Source organism: Canis lupus, chromosome 38 (assembly GCF_048164855.1).
Source record: "Canis lupus baileyi chromosome 38, mCanLup2.hap1, whole genome shotgun sequence".
NCBI lineage: Eukaryota > Metazoa > Chordata > Mammalia > Carnivora > Canidae > Canis > Canis lupus.
In genome coordinates this window covers 23155716-23174177 of record NC_132875.1, presented here as the reverse complement: position 1 = coordinate 23174177, position 18462 = coordinate 23155716, and the positions used below count along the sequence as shown (strand labels likewise).

The window sequence follows — 18462 nt, the reverse complement described above, 5'->3', positions numbered from 1 at the left end:
AACGTGATGCGAGCCCCTCAGGGCTAGTGGCTGCAGGAGGGGGGGGGGGGCCTGGTCCAGTGGTGGAGAAAGCCAGCGAGTCCCCCAAACCTTTACACCTTCAGTCGTTAAGACATAGCTGTTTGTCCTTGGGCTGCAAAAACCGGAAAAATGTAAAGAATGGCAATCCTATGAAATAAATTTCTCTAATGAAATCTCGTGCATTTCAAGTATCTTTGTTTTAATGATTGGTTCTCTCAGACCCCCCCCCCCCCCCGCCTTAACTATTTACAGGAGCCTGTGCTTGCTCAGGGAGACCAGACCGTCTTGGAATCCTCCTCATGAACCATAGTTGAGGGTGACACTACCTCGTGCACACAATCCATGCAGCAGTTTATGCAACAACTTTGAGACGATTCCACTTCAGCTTCTTCTCCGTTATGACCGACCATCTGGTAATTTACAGAGTTATTCATGAAACTGATTTAAAAGCCAACAATTTAGGGGCGCCTTGGCACCTCACTTCGTTGAGTGTGGGACTGTTGATTTGGCTCAAGGCATGATCTCAGGGTCCTGAGATTAAGTTCCATGTGGGGCTTTGCACTAAAGCAGGGAGTCTGCTTGAGATTCTCTCCTTCTCCCCCATTCACTCTCTCTCCAGTGAATATTTTTTAAAATAAGGTTTTACATATTTATTCATGAGAGACACACACACACACACAGAGAGACATGGGCAGAGGGAGAAGCAGGCTCCCTGCAGGGAGCTCAACATGGGATTTATGGGGGACGTGGGACTCGATCCCAGGACCCCAGGACCACAACCTGAGCCAAAGGTAGACGCTCAACCATTGAGCCACCCAGGTGCCTCTTCTTAGTACTATTATGAATTGCAACATGACTAACGTCCTGAAAGGGGGTTTAGTCCATTTATACATTTTAAAGTCATACAAGATAGAGGATGGTTATTATTTTGGAAATCTACCCTGTGCATTGCAGCCACTAAATCTTGTCTCTTGTCGAGAGAGAGGTTACCTCTTGTCTGAGGTAACCTCAGCTCCCCAGATTTCCACACTTTGCCCTAAGGGATGCTGCCACCCCCATTGAAGGCACTGGTCGGTTAGGAGTTTGGACTCTGAAGTCAGAGTGCTCCGGACTTCGCTGTAGCTTGGTGAGACCTGACACATTTTATTTACCTTTCTGCACCTCAGCGTCTTGGATGATGATAGTACCTGTCACACGGAGCTAGAGCAAGGACTGGGAAGTAGCTGGCACGTAGTAAACACGGCACAAGTCTTTGTTACTACTCTAGTATAGTTATAATCACTATTGTTATTAATATTACTAGATTAGTATGCGATAGTTTACTTCTAAATGCTGTTATATGAAAGACTTCTCTCAAATGTGGTGCTAACCTGCTCCCAGGTGTATAAAATAGCCCACCATGGAGCTCACCTGTGGGCTTGGAAGGATCGAACGCTGATCATCCAAGTGGGCCATCTCGGCCTGGTTCTCTGATGGCCGTGCTGGGTGCTGGAGTGGGGCCCAGGGGGCTTGTCCACAGCCCACACTCCTGGGAGCATCTGCTTTGTGGGGACCACCCCAGGGAGGAGGAGGTAAACCCTGGAAGTCTGGCACTAGGGATAGTAAAGGTGGGCAGGGACAGCTCACAGGGCTAGGTGGTGGGGGCCCAGCAGACTCTTCATTGAAGGTGGTGGAGGCAGTGAAGAGGGGTACATTGGGAGACATTTCTCCCTTGTCCCTCATCATGACCCCAACGGGCCTCCACAATGTCACCGCAGCCTCATCACGTTTGTAAATGAATTTGAGTTTTCTTTTTTTTTTTTAAATTTAATCTATTTATTCATGAGAGACACACAGAGGCAGAGACACAGGCAGAGGGAGAAGCAGGCTCCCTATGGGGAGCCCGATGTGGGACTTGATCCCAGGACCCTGGGATCACACCCTGAGCCAAAGGCAGATGCTCAACCACTGAGCTATCCAGGTGGCTCTGAATTTGAGTTTCAAAGTGTTTTTCTTTTTTTAAAAAATATTTTATTTATTTATAGGAGGGAGAGCACAAGCAAGGGGAATGGCAGAGGGAGAAACAGACTCCCTGCTGAGCAGGGAGCCCCACAAGGGCTTGATCCCAGGATCCCGGGATCATGACTTGAGCCGAGGGCAGACACTTAACTGACTGAGCCACCCAGGTGGCCCAAGGTGTTTTTCATTGATTTTCTCTATTGACTTTCTAGTGAGTTCCATAGGTGGTGGTTAATATCCCCATTTTCTGGACAGGGAAACTAAGGCTCAAAACTTTAGGGACTTGCCCCATCTTCAGGCAGCTGGAAGGAGCAGGGCCAGGCAGCAGCAGAGGCTCGGGGCTCGGGGGACGTGGTGCAGGCCCAGGTCTCCGCAGCAGCAGGATCTGAAGCCTGGTTGCCTGCCCCAGCCCGTGGGGTGTGCATCTCTCCAAGAACAACACATGACTGCGCTGTTACACAGCCCCACTTCTTCTTCTTTTTTTTTTTTTTTAGATTTTATTTATTTATTCATGAAAGACACACACACACACACACACACACACACACACACACAGAGGCAGAGATACAGAGAGAGAAGCAGGCTCCTCACAGGGAGCCGGATGCGGGACTTGATCCCGGGATCCAGGATCAGGCCCCGGGCTGAAGGCAGGCTCTAAACGGCTGAGCCACCCAGGCATCCCCACAGCCCCACTTCTTAAGGGCCTTCTGCAAGGCGCTTTTTCATTTACATTTCCTGACTAACACCCCCTTTTACCACCGCAACCCGGTGCTCAGAGGGCTGATGGGGGGCCTGCTGCTGCGGCAGGCAGAGACCCAAGAGCAACATTCTCGAAGAGGAGCCAGCCCTTGTTTGTGGGGAGAGTGACACCCAGCGGTGCCCTGTGCTCTCACGTCCCCCCTCCTCTCCAAGCCATGGGCTCTGGCCCAGAGGGCGCTGCAGGTAGAGACACAGGTTGTCCAGGGCACCTCCTCCAGCTCTAGAGGCCACTGTTGTGAGTCTGTGTCAGGGCCCAATTCTGTCTGATTCACAAAGGACATCAGAGCTTATAGCTCTCCTGGGGGTGTTAAAAAACCCAAAATATACTCACATGATTTGTTTATTTTAATTTATTTATGATAGTCACACAGAGAGAGAGGCAGAGACATAGGCAGAGGGAGAAGCAGACTCCATGCACTGGGAGCCCAACGTGGGATTCGATCCCGGGTCTCCAGGATCGCGCCACGGGCCAAAGGCAGGCGCTAAACCACTGCGCCACCCAGGGATCCCTCAATGATTTGTTAAACACACTCACACACACTGCTAGCTCTTTAGGAATGAGAACAGATGTCCAGAATTTGAACTCGGCCCTCAGAACCAGGGCAAGGTAAAATCTGGAATTACAAGAGGCTTGCCTTCCCATCCCATGTCTCAATTTTCTTCTCTTCTTTGAAGCATTAATGCTCCCAGCTCTCCTCCCCAGACATCCTACAGGGGCCTGGCTGAGGACTTCCACTATCCTTGGCTCGCTTTCTCGCTCTACTGTCCCCTGAATAGAATTCACAGGGCTTCTTCACTCTTACTCATGGAAAGATTTCAAATCAAGCAGCTCTGGTAAACTCCTTCACACCGAGGATCAATAACTGAAAACAGGGGCACCTGGGCGGCTCAGTGGTTGAGTGTTTGCCTTTAGCTCAGGACATGATCTCCGGGTTCTGGGATCAAGTCCCGCATCAGGCTCCTTGCTCAGTGGGGAGCCTGCTTCTCCCTCTGCCTGTGTCTCTGCCTCTCTCTGTGTCTCTCATGAATAAATAAAATCTTAATAAAAATACTCTGGTCTTAAAAACAACAACAAACAAAACCCCCCTAGTAACCACTTAAAAAAAAAACTAATAAAAAAACTAGTAGCACCTGCCAAAGGACATAAACCAAAGGCATTGAGGCTGGATGAGAATAATTTGGGTGGCTTTTGGGGCACCCCGGGTGGCGCAGCGGTTTAGCACAGGCTTCAGCGCAGGGCGTGATCCTGGAGATCCGGGATCAAGTCCCACATCGGGCTCCCTGCATGGAGCCTGCTTCTCCCTCTGCCTGTGTCTGCCTCTCTCTCTCCCGCTCTGTATCTCTCATGAGTAAATAAAATAAAATCTTTAAAAAAAAAATTTGGGTGGCTTTTCAGATACTGCTCACCAAAACACCTTCTTGTACCCCAAAGCAGAAATATAGGGCATTGTGTAGTAATCGAGAAAGCCTAAGAATTAATTTTCTTCTACAGTTCTACCCTCAGTCTCAGAGACAAATCAATGAGAAGTTTCCAGGATCTGAACACTGTTCTGGGAACTCTCATTACACAGGACCTTGGGACAAGGCTTGATTTGGGCTTACTGGGACAGAAAAGAGGACTGTGGTGGGGAACATACCATGGGCCCAGCTTTGCTTTTAGTCAGGTAAGGCCCAACCCCAGACCCTCTACCTTTTTCTGCCAAGCTCGTAAGTTACCATGAGCCACCAAGGCCAGCCACAGGCAGTCACGGACAGAGTGCGAGACACAGGCCACTTGTACAAACCATTCATTTTATTTCTTGTATTGAGTTTATACAAACTTGCAAGATACAAATGCAGAGCTCACTGGGATTCTTCAGTACCTAGATCTAAAAAGAATGCTGGGGAGCAGGGAAGCAGACGCTCACCTAGCAGTCAGGATGCCCTTTCCTGGGGAGGGGGCTTGTTGGTAAGAAAGATGCTAAGGGGTGGCTACAGATGTTTGGTCCCCCAACAGAGATGCCCTCTGTTTAGCTAACTTTAATGTTTCTTCTAAGGTCACTTTTATACTAAATCAAGACACTGAGATCATACATTTCCTTGTATGGTTTATTGTCTAATACTAGCAGATCAAATTGGCCCCAGTATGTGCATAAATAGATATATGTATATATATTTATATGTATATTCCATATTTTCCTTAGTTTTAAGAGCTGCCAGGTAAGGGGGTGCCTAAAGGGGAAAGGGATTGATTCCGTCTTGCTATAGTCAGCCCTGCCCCAAGAACATGCCTCTCACCAAGGCAGGAGAGCAAGTGTGCACAGCTTGCGACCTCAGAAAAATCTTTAAAGTGACAGTAGCATTATTTGATTACAGCCTCTTGGTTATTGATCAGGGAGGTAATGTGCTAATTGGGAAGGCAAGGCCTTAGAATAGCAACCAGGGCTGTCCCCCGGTGGGTTACTTAGCCCTGGGCCTCCATCTGGGCCCCATTCTTTCATAAGGAGATGCTGCAGGCTGGGAACAGGGAGCCAGTAAATGTCAAAGTTGGGAAGTCAGGCTTCAAATGCTGGCTAGGAGTTCTGTGACAGTCCCAAACCCTTGGATTCCATTCTGCCCAAATCCTTGCAAGGCAAGAGCCCCTTACCTACTTTGTCAGCTGATAAGCAGTTTGGAAGGCTGAGCCGGCGGAGGTCAGCACCCCAGTGGCAGCCTGCAGAGGAAAGTCCTGGGGGCTTCTTGGGCAAGGCTGAGATGTTACCTTGCCCATGGGACCCACTTCAGCCCAGAAGCCGACTTTGCGGTCTGGATGCCAGACTGAGGTACCGTTTCCCTTAACTGGAGCCCCCAGAGGAAAGGTCACAAAGGGAGACAGACCGATGTCATTGATGTGACCCGGACCAGAAAGGGATCAAGGAGTGTGAGAAGTCCAAGGAACTTGAACGTGTCTGTGCTGAAGGACCTGTGGTCCTGAAATATTTCCTTTGGCCTTTGTCCTGTATCTCCTACTCCACTGGGGAGTAGAGTTCTTGGTGCCATTTGGCATAGGCTGCCATTGACTGCCCTCTCCAGTAGGCTGATGACAGGAGGTGGTCCAGGAGAACACTGGAGGTGTGTGTGTGAGTGTGTGTGCCCGCACGGGTGTACTCCTGTGCACACAGCTGTAAACATTTCCTCTGAGAGGATTCACATCCTGTAACCCGAGAGGCTCATCAAGAGTTGACAGTGTAATCAGATCCTTGGACCAGGACTTCCAAGAGAACGTCCTGCCCTGGTAAAATGCTCTCGGGCGAGCTCTGGGGACTAGCCCTTTGCAGACTGGGGGATGGGAGAAGGAAGCTGCCAGGGAAGAGGGAGGGATGTAGGGCTGGACCGAGAGGCAGCCACCCAGTCTCTTCGTATCGTTTGCTGATTCCATTCAGACATTGCACATTTCGAAAATAGATTTGCTTTTATAACAAAAGCGTAAAATAGATCTGTCTTAAAATAAGTCTGTCCTCTCCCCTTCTTTGGATCAAAAGGCATGGGGTGTGGCCATAACATGCTAGGAATGGTGTGGAAAATAAAGGAGGGAAGTGGCCTGGGCAGGAGTTCTGGGAAAGGATCAGACGTCCAAACAAATATATATATTATGTATATATCTATAATATGTATAATCTTCATAAAACATATATTAAGGCATGTAAAGCAACATAAAGAGCCAGCTTTATGAAATAAGAGGTGAGAGAGAAGTGTAGAGGTGCAGACATTAACCCTTGGTATTTTGCACGTATTTCTAAAAATATCACTTAAAAAAAAAAAAGGAGACAACGAAAGGGGAAGGCATGGAGGCCCTGAAACAGCTGCTTCTTGTGGAGGGAGGAGGGTGTTGGAAAGAGGGAGAGGGCCAATCCCACCTGCCAGTCTGTGGGGGGGAGGAAAAAACAGGTTTGGGGTGCTTCATGTGCATTAAAGATGGGAAATGTAGCCAAAGGTCATGTTCAAAAAATCTGCTAAAAAGTGAAGTGAAATTCCCCAGCCTGCAATTCCTCAGAAGCACGAGAATACCCGAAGTACCTAGAACAGTGCCTGGTACATAAAAGGGGCTCGATAAATATTTGTTGAATGAATTGCCATCTTTACTTGCATATGAACCAGTAACCGTCCCAGCTGTGAAGGCGTGGAGGAGAACTGGTGGCAGATAAAGCAGTTGTTCTTGGGACCACTGGAGGTTGAAGTCTCCCGGCAGCAACTCTGGCAAAGAGCTGGCCTTGGGGCCCAGGTTTTTCCAGTCTCACTCTCCCCTCCCTCCTCTCTGGCTACAGTCCTCCCAAGGTGAGCGGCGAGAAGGAAAAACCATCTTTGCTTCTGTGTCTCCTCCACCGGCCTCCCTGGGTAGGCAGATGGTGAGAAAGCCAGGCCAGAAGGGAGTCCTTCCTACAGCCTCACCTGGTCCTCCTAGGGGTTGCTCACGATGCAGGACGGGGCCCTGCAAGGCCCTAGCCTTGCAGACTGAGGTTGCATTTCCTTTCAAGGGCACCCTCTCAGCTGGCCCACAGCACATTCCAGGGGCAAGGCGGACAAGAAAATGTCCTAAACAGGGTTAGGAAAGGCCCCAAGGCTGACTACACCCTACATGACACAGGTCCTTCTCTCTGCCCCCAAACCTAGGAGGGGAAGGCAGACACACCAGGCCCAGACCCAGGAAGGGCCATCTCCGACCCACTCAGCCACACCAGCCTCCCCACAACTGTCCCCACGGCTGCTGCTGCAGGCCACCATGTGCTCACTGGTGGGCCCTCTCAGAGCCAGTGTGGGCAGGCCGGTGGACCCGGGAGAGCAGGTGGGGGAGCAGAGCTGGCATCCGGCACGTACTTGGCACTTAAGCTAACGCTCCATCCTGGGGAAACCAATCCCACAGCCCCTTTCCACCTCTGTCTCATCCTCTCACTTGCAAACGAGCCCCACTGCTTCCCTGTCCTCCCACTTGCCTCCATCTCTTTCTCTCTTCTCCCCCTTCTCAACCTGTCCTCAGACGCTGCACAGACCTGCGTGCCGCTCTCCACCTACAGCCAGCACTGTCCCCTCTGGGAGCCGAGGAGCCTCTCCTCGTCACTGGTCTCCTTGTCTTTGGCTCAAGCAGGGTGGTCGGTCTCCACCAGACCCCAAAGGAGCACCCACGAGCAGAGATGTGTCAAAGCCCCCGGTACAGCTGGGGTGGCAGGATGGGAATGACGGGGGAAGGACCTGCTGGCACGTGCTGTCCTCGATGTCAGGGGTGTCCGTCTTCTCTTCACTCCAGACCTAACCCAAGACAGCCCAGGGCATCTTTCCCACCGGGGCATCCTCTTCCTCAGGAAATGTTCTAGTAGGGCCATCGAACCACCAGCTGGGGCCAGGCCTAGCCCCTGGGAGGCGCCCGCTGGGAGGGTGCTCTCTGCCCACCATCTCAAGCCCTGGCCTGGTGCTGCCATCTGAGTAGCAAGGGCTTCAGGGCCAGGCGTGGTGGGCATGTGGACACTGAGGTAAGTCTCGGCAGCAACCCTGGCCCCAGCCTGGCTCCCTGCAGCATTCCCACAGGAGCGCAGGGGCGGGGGGGGGCCAGGCTGGGGAGTCAGGACCTCAGTAGGCAGAGGGGACCTTCAGAACGTGGCTCTGTGGAGCTTCATGGCGTTGGCCTCGGCCAGGGCTTGCACTAAAGAAAAGAGAAACGGGTGAGAAAGGTGCTTCCTGGAGGAGCAACAGCTCCAGTCAAGCTTCCCCAGGAGACAGAAGTCTCTTCTTGCGGAACCCTGTGGAACACGGCCCACCTGCCACCCCCAGCCCTGAGAGGGGAGCTAATGAATGGAAGTCCGTGCTCTTTTCCACTTGCCTGACACTGAGCGGCTGTGTGCCAGGGGAAACGAAGGGACCTGGCCTTTGGCCAGAATTTCCAATGTTATTTTCATTTACAGTAAAATCTAGGGGCCATGTGGGAGAAATAAAATCTGGGGGCTTCTGAGGCAGGACTGCTGTGTATCTCAACAGGTGGGAGGCTTGTTGGCCCAGGACAGGGTAGGGGAGGCCTCAGCTCTGTCCCTGTCTGCTTCTGGAGAAGCAAAGCCCACCGGCACTGCGGCATCCAAGAGGCGGCCCTCCCAGCTGGTGCTGGTCCAACACTGCACGGGGCCAAGGGGACGTGGTGGGGATGGGGGGACAGGGGGGCGGGGATGCTGCGGGCTCAAGCAGATGGATGGAGGGGAGAGAGCGACGCTGGGGGTGAGGGCAAAGCGATGCTGGAATGAGGGGGGTGGTAGATGGCTCCCGGGGGTGAGGGGTGGGGGTCCCACTCACCGTGGTGGAGGAAATACAGTAGAAAAGTTCTTACGTCAGAGCTCAGACCCGCATGGTATGGCTGCTGTCGGCGCCCCGTGGGGAGTCAGACGATAGGGGGTTGGCTGGTGGAGTCAGGGAAGCAGGGGAGGTGGGAGGGCTTGGGGTGGCACATTGCACTGGAAACAGAAATGAACAGGGAGGTGAATAGGGGTAGGGGGTGGGGGGGAGGCCGGGCACCCAGAGCGAGTGGGCCCTTCCCCCAGCGGGGAGCCAGGCAGGAGGCAAGCAGAGAGGAGAGCTGAGGCAGAGTGGGCCTGGGAAGGAGGGTGGGTCCCCCACCCCCCAGGAGACAGGGCCCCGCAGGCTCAGCCGAGGACCAGTGGTGACTGTGGGCGAGGCCGGCCTCTCTGGGCCCGGGCTCCACTCCCATCCGTACAACGTGGGACGGAGCGGCTGGAACAAGCGACGCACCTCACACACACCGGTACAGGGACGATGGTGACGACGAGGGCAGTCAACCACACCAAGCCAGATCATCAGGCCCCCGTAACGACTACATCCAAGTTATCACCATGGGAATCATCTCCACGGAAGCGGAGATGATTCCAGGGACGGTGGAAGCAAGTTCTGTGAACTTAGACCAGCTCGGGGTCTCAGAAACACACCCCCTGCCTCCCACTATCCCTGGGGACCCCCTGTCCTTCAATCCAGAAAGGGCGAACTTTGGTCCACCCCTGAACAAAGCACTGCAGGCCTCCAAGCGGTGACACTGGAATGAATGGATTTTACTCTATTACGGCCGTGGCTCTACGCTGGGAAGAGCCAGGTGGAAGGACAATGACAGGGGGCGGGGGGCCATATTAGGAGGCATGAGTTCTGTGCAGGCTGCAGACCTGGCACCCTCAGTGCCACTGTGAGGCAGCAGACTGGCGGAGAGAACGTCCTCACTTGGCCTCAGAGGAGAACCAGACCTTGGCCAGGGTCACACTGTTTCCTCCAAGAGAAGGATCCTGGCATCCCACTTCCTAAGCGCTTGCTCCCCATCCTGCCCTGCCCCGACCTCATCAATTCCCTGCCATCTGAGTAGGGGAAAGGGCCAGTGCAGCTCCCATTGCCTACACACACACACACACACACACATAGATGTACGTAAGACTTGGAGCTTTCTCGTGAGCAGGGGAGTCTGCTCAGAATACACAGTGTGTGCACAGGATCCAACAGTATTCTACGCTCACTGCACACAACTCAGATGTGTGTGTTTGTGCACTTCCAAACCCATACGCTTCCATGTGATCCAACACACGTGTAACATCACACACAAACACATTCGCAAACGCTTTCAAAACACATATTTGTGTGTATGTCTGTATGGCGAGCCCAGTGGTTAGTTATCTGGCAACTTCAACTTCTAAAACAATCAAAAAGTCAAAAAACCAAGCAAGGGCTATTTCAGGAAAGCCAAATATCTATTGCCACGGGCACGTGGTGAAGCTCTTACAGTTATTGACAGACAAGCTCCTTGGAGTCCAGTTACTCTCATTTCTACACACTTCTGATAGGAGTTGACCTGCTGGATGTCTACCCCACGGAAGATAAGAAACAGGGAAATTTAGGGGAGAGAGAGGACTCCAGGAGGCCCACTGAAGATAGAAAAAAGTACAACTGAGGAGAAAAAGCCTCTTGTAAAATGTAGCTTATAATACCTTTAAAAATACAACAGTTTGGGAGCACGTAGCATAGTTATGATCTGTACCAAGTCTAGCTGCAGAGGGCATCCCTTCAACGGATCAGCAAAAACATGGATTTTTATAATGATACTAAATGAACAAGAGCAAGAAAGATGAATTATGTTAAATATAACTCCTTTATAAAGGCAGAGAAGTTTTAAGTGTATATTAGGGTGTATTAGGAACATATCTATTGAAATAGGTAAAATTCACGGGGCTCCCGGGTGGTTGTCGGTTATGTGGCTACCTCCGGCTCAGGTCATGATCTCCGGGTCCTGGGATGGAGCCCTGCATCAGGCTCCCTGCTGGTGGTGGTGGGGGGGGTTGTTCTCTGCCCACCCCCCCTGCCGCTCATGCTCTATCTCTCTCTCTCTCTCCCCCCTCTCTCAAACAAATAAATAAAATCTTTATCTAAAAAAAGAAAGAAACAGGGGCACCTGGGTAGCTCAGTTGGGTAAGCATCTGCCTTTGGCTCAGGTCACGATCCTGGGGTTCTGGGATCAAGCCCTATATTGGGGTCCCTGCTCACCCTCTCCCTTTGCACCTCTCCCCCTGCTCATGTTCTCACTCACTTTGCTCTCTCTCAAATAAATGGAAAAAAAATCTTAAAAAAAATAGACAACCTTTAAAAAAAAAAAAGAAAGTTAAAATTCACACAGATAGTAGCTATGTATGGGATAGATGCGATGTTATGATTGTGTGTTCACAAGTAATACCACATCTGCTTGCATTGGTAATTGGTCACACCTGCTGGACAGGTCACATCCTTCACCTTCATGAGACACGCTCTCTCCCATCCTGCACACACAGATACACATTTACAGATATCGCAATGTATACACTGTGCACAACATACACACAAATGTGTTTTATCACTCCTCATACTGCAAAAAAGCCAATTATACTTAAATACGTACATTCATAAACACTACCTCCATCCTTATATTGTACACTCACATACACATATACAAACTCCAGGAGTTTACTAAATACCACCTGTACTCATAAATAATGGTCTCTGAACAATATTCATAGACATTCTGCACACACATACACACATAGTTCTATGTTTGCACTCAAATATTCCCTTCACCCACGCACTTGAGTATACACAAATACATGTGTATCTACACACGTCACCCCCTACGGACATTGCACATGATATCCTGCCCCGCGTACAAACATAAAATTGTCGCACCTTCCCATATACCTCATGCCTGAGTGTGTACATTCTGGGTATACTGACAAGCATTACACCATCCACGCCACATACCCACACTGGGGCACCTCCTCTCCACTCTGCACCGTCATTATGGCCCGTGACCAGCACTCCCATACACACAGTCCCAGGCTTGAACCCATGCCCACAAACAGTCCTCTCTGTCCCTGGCAGAGCTGCAGCTCTGGGAATCTGGGCCAGAGGCCAAGGGACAGTGGGGACAGTAGGCTAAGTCTGAGGTCTGGCCCTGCTATGCCATTTTTTAAATAGTTGGGGTTTTGGCAAAAGCAAAGTGACGGTTTGCTTTCAGCGCACAGATCCTGAAATGTAAGCTGGTGTGTATCGAGAAGGAAATCTGATAGGCTAGGGTGGGTTTTGTTTTCATGGAACCTTTGGCTGAGAAACTATAGTAGAGAGAGAGCCAGGGACTGGGGCGAGGGCAGAGGGAAGTTTTCAAAACAGTGTTGTGTGCTCTAACCCTTGAAACAGGAAGTTGCCTTTTGCCTAGAGCATGAGGAATTTGATCTTTGGAAGATTCGAGTTCATTTTACAGCTGAACTACAGAGAGGTAGGATGGAGGCCTCTGTGCAGCCAAACTGGTTCTGCTTCCTTTGGCTGCAAGATGGGACTATCTGAAGCCCATCCCTTCTCTTGTCCTCAATCCAGCCCAACCGACCTCCTCTCTCTGAAATACCTCCAAGGGTGTTCCCTGCCCGCCCACTTAATGTCCATTAGACCCTAACTGCCGGTAGGTTCTTCCTTAAGGCATAAATTTCCTTTGTTGTAGCCTGAAACCCTCTGGTTCCTAAAAATATCCATATTTAAAAGAGTGAGAAAAACCATACACAGATCCTATTTCTACTCCAGCTATTGCTATGTCAACGAATCCAATCGCAGTCACCAACACCACCATGACCACATGTGGCTACCATTTATTGAGCACTTACTAAGTGCCAGGCACTGTGCTAGGTGCTTCGCATTTATCATCACCATTCCTCACACCACCAGGCAGCTATTTCGATTTGAATTTTACATATGAGCGAATGGAGTCTCAGAAAGCCAGAATTCAAATCCCCCTTGATCACCATGAAACGCTAGCTGTTCTACTGGGCTCCTGGCTACGGTCTTGATGGCCGGCCCCTCACCCAGGCGACTGTCACTGTGGGCTAACATACCTGTCTCTCTGCCTCCTCCTTCTACTCAAGTCCTTGCAAACCTGGCATCCTTCCCGGGCACCCCTCTGGACTAGCTTCAAAGCTCCCCCTGTCTGTCCCAACCACCTTTTGTTCTGAGGAGGAGGAGGACATATTCTGTTGTCTTCCCTCCAACCTGGCTTCATGACGGTAACCACTGTACTTCCTCTATCCTGCCCCCTCCCATTAAGAGTCTCTTCCATTCTTCCTGATTCCATTCTCACTTTCTCTGGGGCGGTATCTCGGGCTGACTTTCACCCCACTGTGTCTACTCGGAACCCTCTTACTTTTGAATCAGTATGAGTCCGTTCCTCAGGCTCATCTTTTCTTAGAAAAGTGGGTTTGGATCAGTAGCCAGGGCCTGACTATTGCTCTCAACTCTGGCTACCAGCCCCATTTTCACCTTCCTATTTGCATGCAGCAAGAATGGGAAGTGAGAGGGTAGCCTGCAATGCCTGTCCCTCACTTCACAGCTGGTAATACTTTGACCCTTCCCAGCCAAGCTCAGGTATTGCCTCTTAGCTGTGCCCTTCCTTGAGCTGCCCAGGTAGAGTGGTGCCCTTGCTCCCTGCATGGCCTCTGGCCATTCCTCCACAGAGCAGCGAGAAGGGTCATCACAGTTCTGAGCTCCTGGATGCAACTCTGGCCCCTTTGTACCCCACTGAGCCTAGCACAGTATCTGGTGCTCAATAAATGCTCATCTTGACCTTGAGGAAAGTCTCACTGGCCCTGCACCTCTCTAGCCCTGGCCCCCTCACAGCACTGAGCTTCCTCCCCTGCACCTGGTCAGCCGGTCTCCCTGGAGGAGTGAGGCCCGGCCCCTCTCACCAGACAGCATGCGGCCCCTGCGGGAGGCCTCGGTCGCCAGGGCACAGGAGATTTCAATCCGCTTCTCCTGCTCCTGCAGCTGGCTCTCTGAGTCCTGGGGCACGTCCACAAGGTCCCCCTCGCCGATGGGCACCACGTTCTGCATACTGAAGAGGCACAGACACACAGACATGGAGTGGGGGGACAGGATGGTCCAATGGGCTTGGGGGGGGCCTGTGAACTGAGGCTGGCAAGGTGGCCAGAGGCCTGTGAGTGGGCAGGCTCTGGTTCCCAGCAAGGCTGTCCCCAGGGGTGAGTGGGACCCAGGCAAAACACATTTCGGGACCCCCCACCGCAATGTTTTAAAATGAATTAGAAGATTCAAGTGAACATTTAGGGCAGCCTTGATGAGGAAGAGAAGTCACCAGTGGGCAACCCATCAGTTTGTCTTGACAACAGCACATGCCCGTGTCCAGCAGGTTGTTTTGGAACTCGATGGCAGCGTCACTGCCCTGCCACAGGGCTGGGCCTGGTCTGCTGCCTTGAGCCACTGCCTCCATTCGCTCTCCGCCTGGGAGACTCAGGGCTCCCACTGGCATGGGTTGGGGGGCTGGATTCGGTGGCACTAGTGCCCCTGGTGCTAGGGTGGGCAGAGAATGTTGAGGTTCACTCAGACACATTACCTGGACTTGGCAATGAGTGTCTTGATCCTCTCCACCTTCTTCTGCTTTTCCTTCAACTCCTCGGGACTCAGGGGAGTATCAGGCTCCAGGTCAATATACCGTTCAGGGATGAGGACTTTGTCTGGCGTGGAGAGCTGTGAAGGGATCCAGGTCAGCACCTCCATTCCACCTGCCAACCCCCCAGGCTTTCTTCGCCCCCTCTGCCCTCCTGGACTTCACTCACCTCCTTATTGATGTCCACATCATAGTGCTGGGGTTCCAGCTCCATTTTGCGAAGCCGGGCAATTTCCTCTCTCGGTGTCTCATAGGCCTGCCCACCAGGCTCCTCTGCCCGCAGGGCTGCTTCCAGGTTGGAGATGTCCACCTCATGGATGCTACGGTGACGGCGCACCTGGGGGACAGAACCATCATGACCACAGAGGGACTTTGTCCCACTGCCGGCAGCTTGTCCTCTGCTACCCATGCCTCCAGACAGCCCTAAACCAGGCCTGGGTTCCCGCTGTCCCCGCTCATCACACCCGATCTGGCTGTCACCCCATGGCTCTCACTGCAGGGCAAAACTATCCTCTTTCTACGCTGTTTGTCCAAGGCCTGCCCACCTGCAAAGGCCCAGAGGCAAAAATCTCATCAGTGCATCTCATCCATACTTGTTACTTCTCATCTGGTGGTCCTCTGTGTTCATATTACGTGTCACATATTTTAGGCAGTTGGATTAGTATGTCCTACGTTGGTCTTTAGTGGTTTCCTATTATGGGATCTCCAAACCACCAAGGAGAATGTAAGCTGTTTGAAGGGAGGACTTTTAATCATTATTTTCCTGTATTTCTGAATGCTAGAAAGAAAAAGTAGGCAGATGCCTGGGGCTACTCCCAGCTCCACACTCAGCAGTCAAGTGGTCCAGGAATCCCTAATTTTTCCTGTGTTTCCCTATCTCTAAAACAGGGGGGATCATTCCTAACCTGGCACTGCTGAAAGATCTAAACAAAATAACACGAGATTCGAGAATTGTGCAGTGCCATGCACCAGTGCACTATCAGCATTATCCTCAGTAGATCCAGCCCAGTGGTAAATACACAGAAAATGTTCTAGAAATATGTTTAAGTGATGGCTCCTCCTGGGGGGTGAACTTCGCACTATTCTCTATCAACTGAATTTTGTGTAATTCATTTCAACTAAAATAATCGGTGCATTCCTTTCTGTAAGTTATTTTTCTTTAAATATATACAAGGAATGCTTGTTGCAATGTATCTTCTGCCCAGTGGGGAGAAGCCTCGGCCAGTTCTCCCAAGTGCCCAGCATGGGTCCTTCCCAGCCCCTCTCTCTCTGTGCCCCTCACCCAACCGCCCGGCCAGGCCGGTCACGAGCTGGGAGTGGGCAGCGTTGGCAGATGTTGAGCCATGGCCGCGGGTGGCTGGGGGGACGTTACCACTTTGTAGGTGGGCCGGCTGGCAGGGTCAGGGGCTGGACTGGCTGGGAGCTGCAGGCTCCTCCGCTTCTCCTTCATGGAGCCACTTTGATGCCTCCGCATGCGATCCATCTGCTCCTCCACGCTCATCTTGACCTTGCCCTCGCTGGGGAACACTGCACTTTTGGGGCGCTCCTGCTGCAGCAGGGAGAACAGGGCTCTGACAGGTGCTCATCCCCCACTCCCAGCTTATTCACCTGCCCTAATGCCTTAAATGTCCCTTCTCTGGGAAGCCTGTCTGTAGTGGGTTTAAATAATGGCCCCTAAATCATATATGCAGGTCCTAAGCCCCCAGGACCTGTGCATATGACCTTATTTGGAAATATGATCTTCGTGGATGTAGTTAAGGGAAGGATCTTGAGAAGAGATCATCTGGAATTAGAGTGAACCCTGAATCCAATCTTAGAGGTCCTCATAAGAGACAAAAGGAGACAGAGAGTAGAAGGCAATGTGAAGGTGGACGCAGATACTGGAGTGTTGTGTCTACGAGCCAGGGAACACTGCAGATGGCCGGTCACGCCAGAAGCTAGGAGGCGGGCATGGGATGGATGGGACCAGCCCTGCTGATACCTTGATTTTGGACTCCTGGCCTCCACAGCTGTGAGAGAATAAACTTCTGTTGTTTTAAGCCCCCGAGTTTGGGGGGCTATCTCAACTTCCCACAGCCCTGGGAAATGAACGTACTGCCTGTGGTCAGCACATTTGACTCTGACTGCTGATTTTTGTTGGATTTGTCTCCCATCACTGGCACATTATAATAATTTTGTTAGGGGGCACCTGGGTGGCTCAGTCAGTTAAGCGTCTGCCTTTGGGTCAGATCATGATCTCAGGGTCCTGGGTTCAAGCCCTGAGTTGGGGCCCACTGCTCAGCGAGGAGTCTGGTTCTCCTTCTCCCTCTTCCTCTCCCCCACACTCATGCATGCTCTCTCTCTCTCTCTCTCTCTCTCTCTCAAATAAATTAAATCTTAAATAATAATAATAATTTTGTTAACTATTCTTCTTTCTTATGTGTATCTGTCTTGTCCCTTGATAGGACAAGATTCCATAGAGGTCTTCTTCCTATGGAGAAGGAAGACTTCTCCAGTGGGGCTATTGCCCTCTCCCACTTGTCCCTGCCTTCGCCTCCTGCCTTGGGTTTCTTGAGTGGTGGACAGATGGGTGGATACACAGATGACCCTGGGCTCCCGCCGGGCTTCAGGGCCCATAGGCCATACTCACCCGGGAGGACAGTCCGTTGGTAAGTCCGTTAGCACTCCTCCTCACCACCCTTGATGGAGTCCCCTCTTCATCAGTGGGTGACTTTGTCCGAGGAGGCACAATGCCAACTGTAGGGAGACAGAACAGCCAGTGGGCCTTCTGGAGAGCAGCAGAGCAGGGGGACAGGGAAGCCTGCTTCCCTGAGGAGGCTGAGTCCCACCTGTGGCAGAGAGGAAAGGCCCAGGATGGGTGCGCATTCGCTCTCTTTGGTTGTGAGAGCCCCTGTCTGGGCTCCTGACACTTGGCCTTCCTTCTAGGGGAGGATGGGACAGGAAGTACCTTTGTTGAGAGCTGCCTGCTTCTCTGCCTCCACCTCTTGCCTGGTGGGCACAAGGCTGATGTCTCTAGTGGTGTCCAGGGGTGATGTCTGGTAGGGGTCTTTCTTGCTTTGCTCATAGCTTGCCTTGGGCTGGGGGTAGAAACGAGAAGATGGTCAATGCTATAGGGACTGCTGGGAATTTGGCACTCAGGGATGTTTCTTTGCTTTGCAATGGTTGGAGCATAAAAACAGGACGAGAAAACTCTAAGTGTGCCAGCTGGGAAGTGGGTAGGGATGCAATGGAGCCTCCCACCCATGCCACCTTAAGGCTGGCCAATGCTGGGTCATCTTGGGAAGTGAGGGCTCAGGGCTTCCAGGAGGCTCTCAGCTGAGGCCCAGCAGAGAGGCCCCTCAACCTGACCAGTCCTCTTGGCAATTGCCAAGCAGCACAGACTTGCTGTAAGCCGGAGAGGAGGAATGCTGGAGAAGGCTACAAGGCCAAGGATCTCTGAAGATTCTGTTGGGAACTCACCCAAAACTTGAGCAAAAGAACCAGCTGGGCTTTGATACCAAGATTCTGGGGGACAGAGAAGTACATTTAGCTTGAGGGCTTGCAGAATCATGAGGTTAGAGGGGGCCTCCGACACCACTGGCAGCCCCCTATGCTCCCATAGTGCAGCTAAAGAGTCTAGCCTCAGCGAGGGACAGTTCAAAAGACTGGGCCAGAGGCTGGAAACAGCAGCTAGAGTCCAGTGAGAGAGCGTGGGTAAGTCCCACCGCCTCCCCTGGTCTGGAAAGCCT

At 51.8% G+C, this 18462-nt stretch overlaps 1 protein-coding gene across 28 annotated transcripts in view; it reads right to left on the bottom strand.

The window, feature by feature from the left end:
* Positions 1 to 4552: 4552 nt before the first annotated feature.
* The window catches only part of PLEKHA6 (pleckstrin homology domain containing A6), a 140468-nt gene continuing 126558 nt past the window's right edge, over positions 4553 to 18462 (bottom strand). For 27 of the 28 annotated variants that reach the window (XM_072814691.1, XM_072814705.1, XM_072814696.1 and 24 more), the window contains 8 exons: positions 17682 to 17811; positions 17364 to 17470; positions 16107 to 16283; positions 14904 to 15071; positions 14681 to 14814; positions 14019 to 14164; positions 9104 to 9227; positions 4553 to 8431 (listed from right to left, as the gene is read on the bottom strand). In XM_072814691.1, coding sequence (XP_072670792.1) covers positions 9112 to 9227; positions 14019 to 14164; positions 14681 to 14814; positions 14904 to 15071; positions 16107 to 16283; positions 17364 to 17470; positions 17682 to 17811 — 978 coding nt within the window. In that variant the 3' untranslated portion in view covers positions 4553 to 8431; positions 9104 to 9111. The remainder of the gene's footprint in view (positions 8432 to 9103; positions 9228 to 14018; positions 14165 to 14680; positions 14815 to 14903; positions 15072 to 16106; positions 16284 to 17363; positions 17471 to 17681; positions 17812 to 18462) is intronic. The other variant, XM_072814716.1, reaches the window with a different exon arrangement.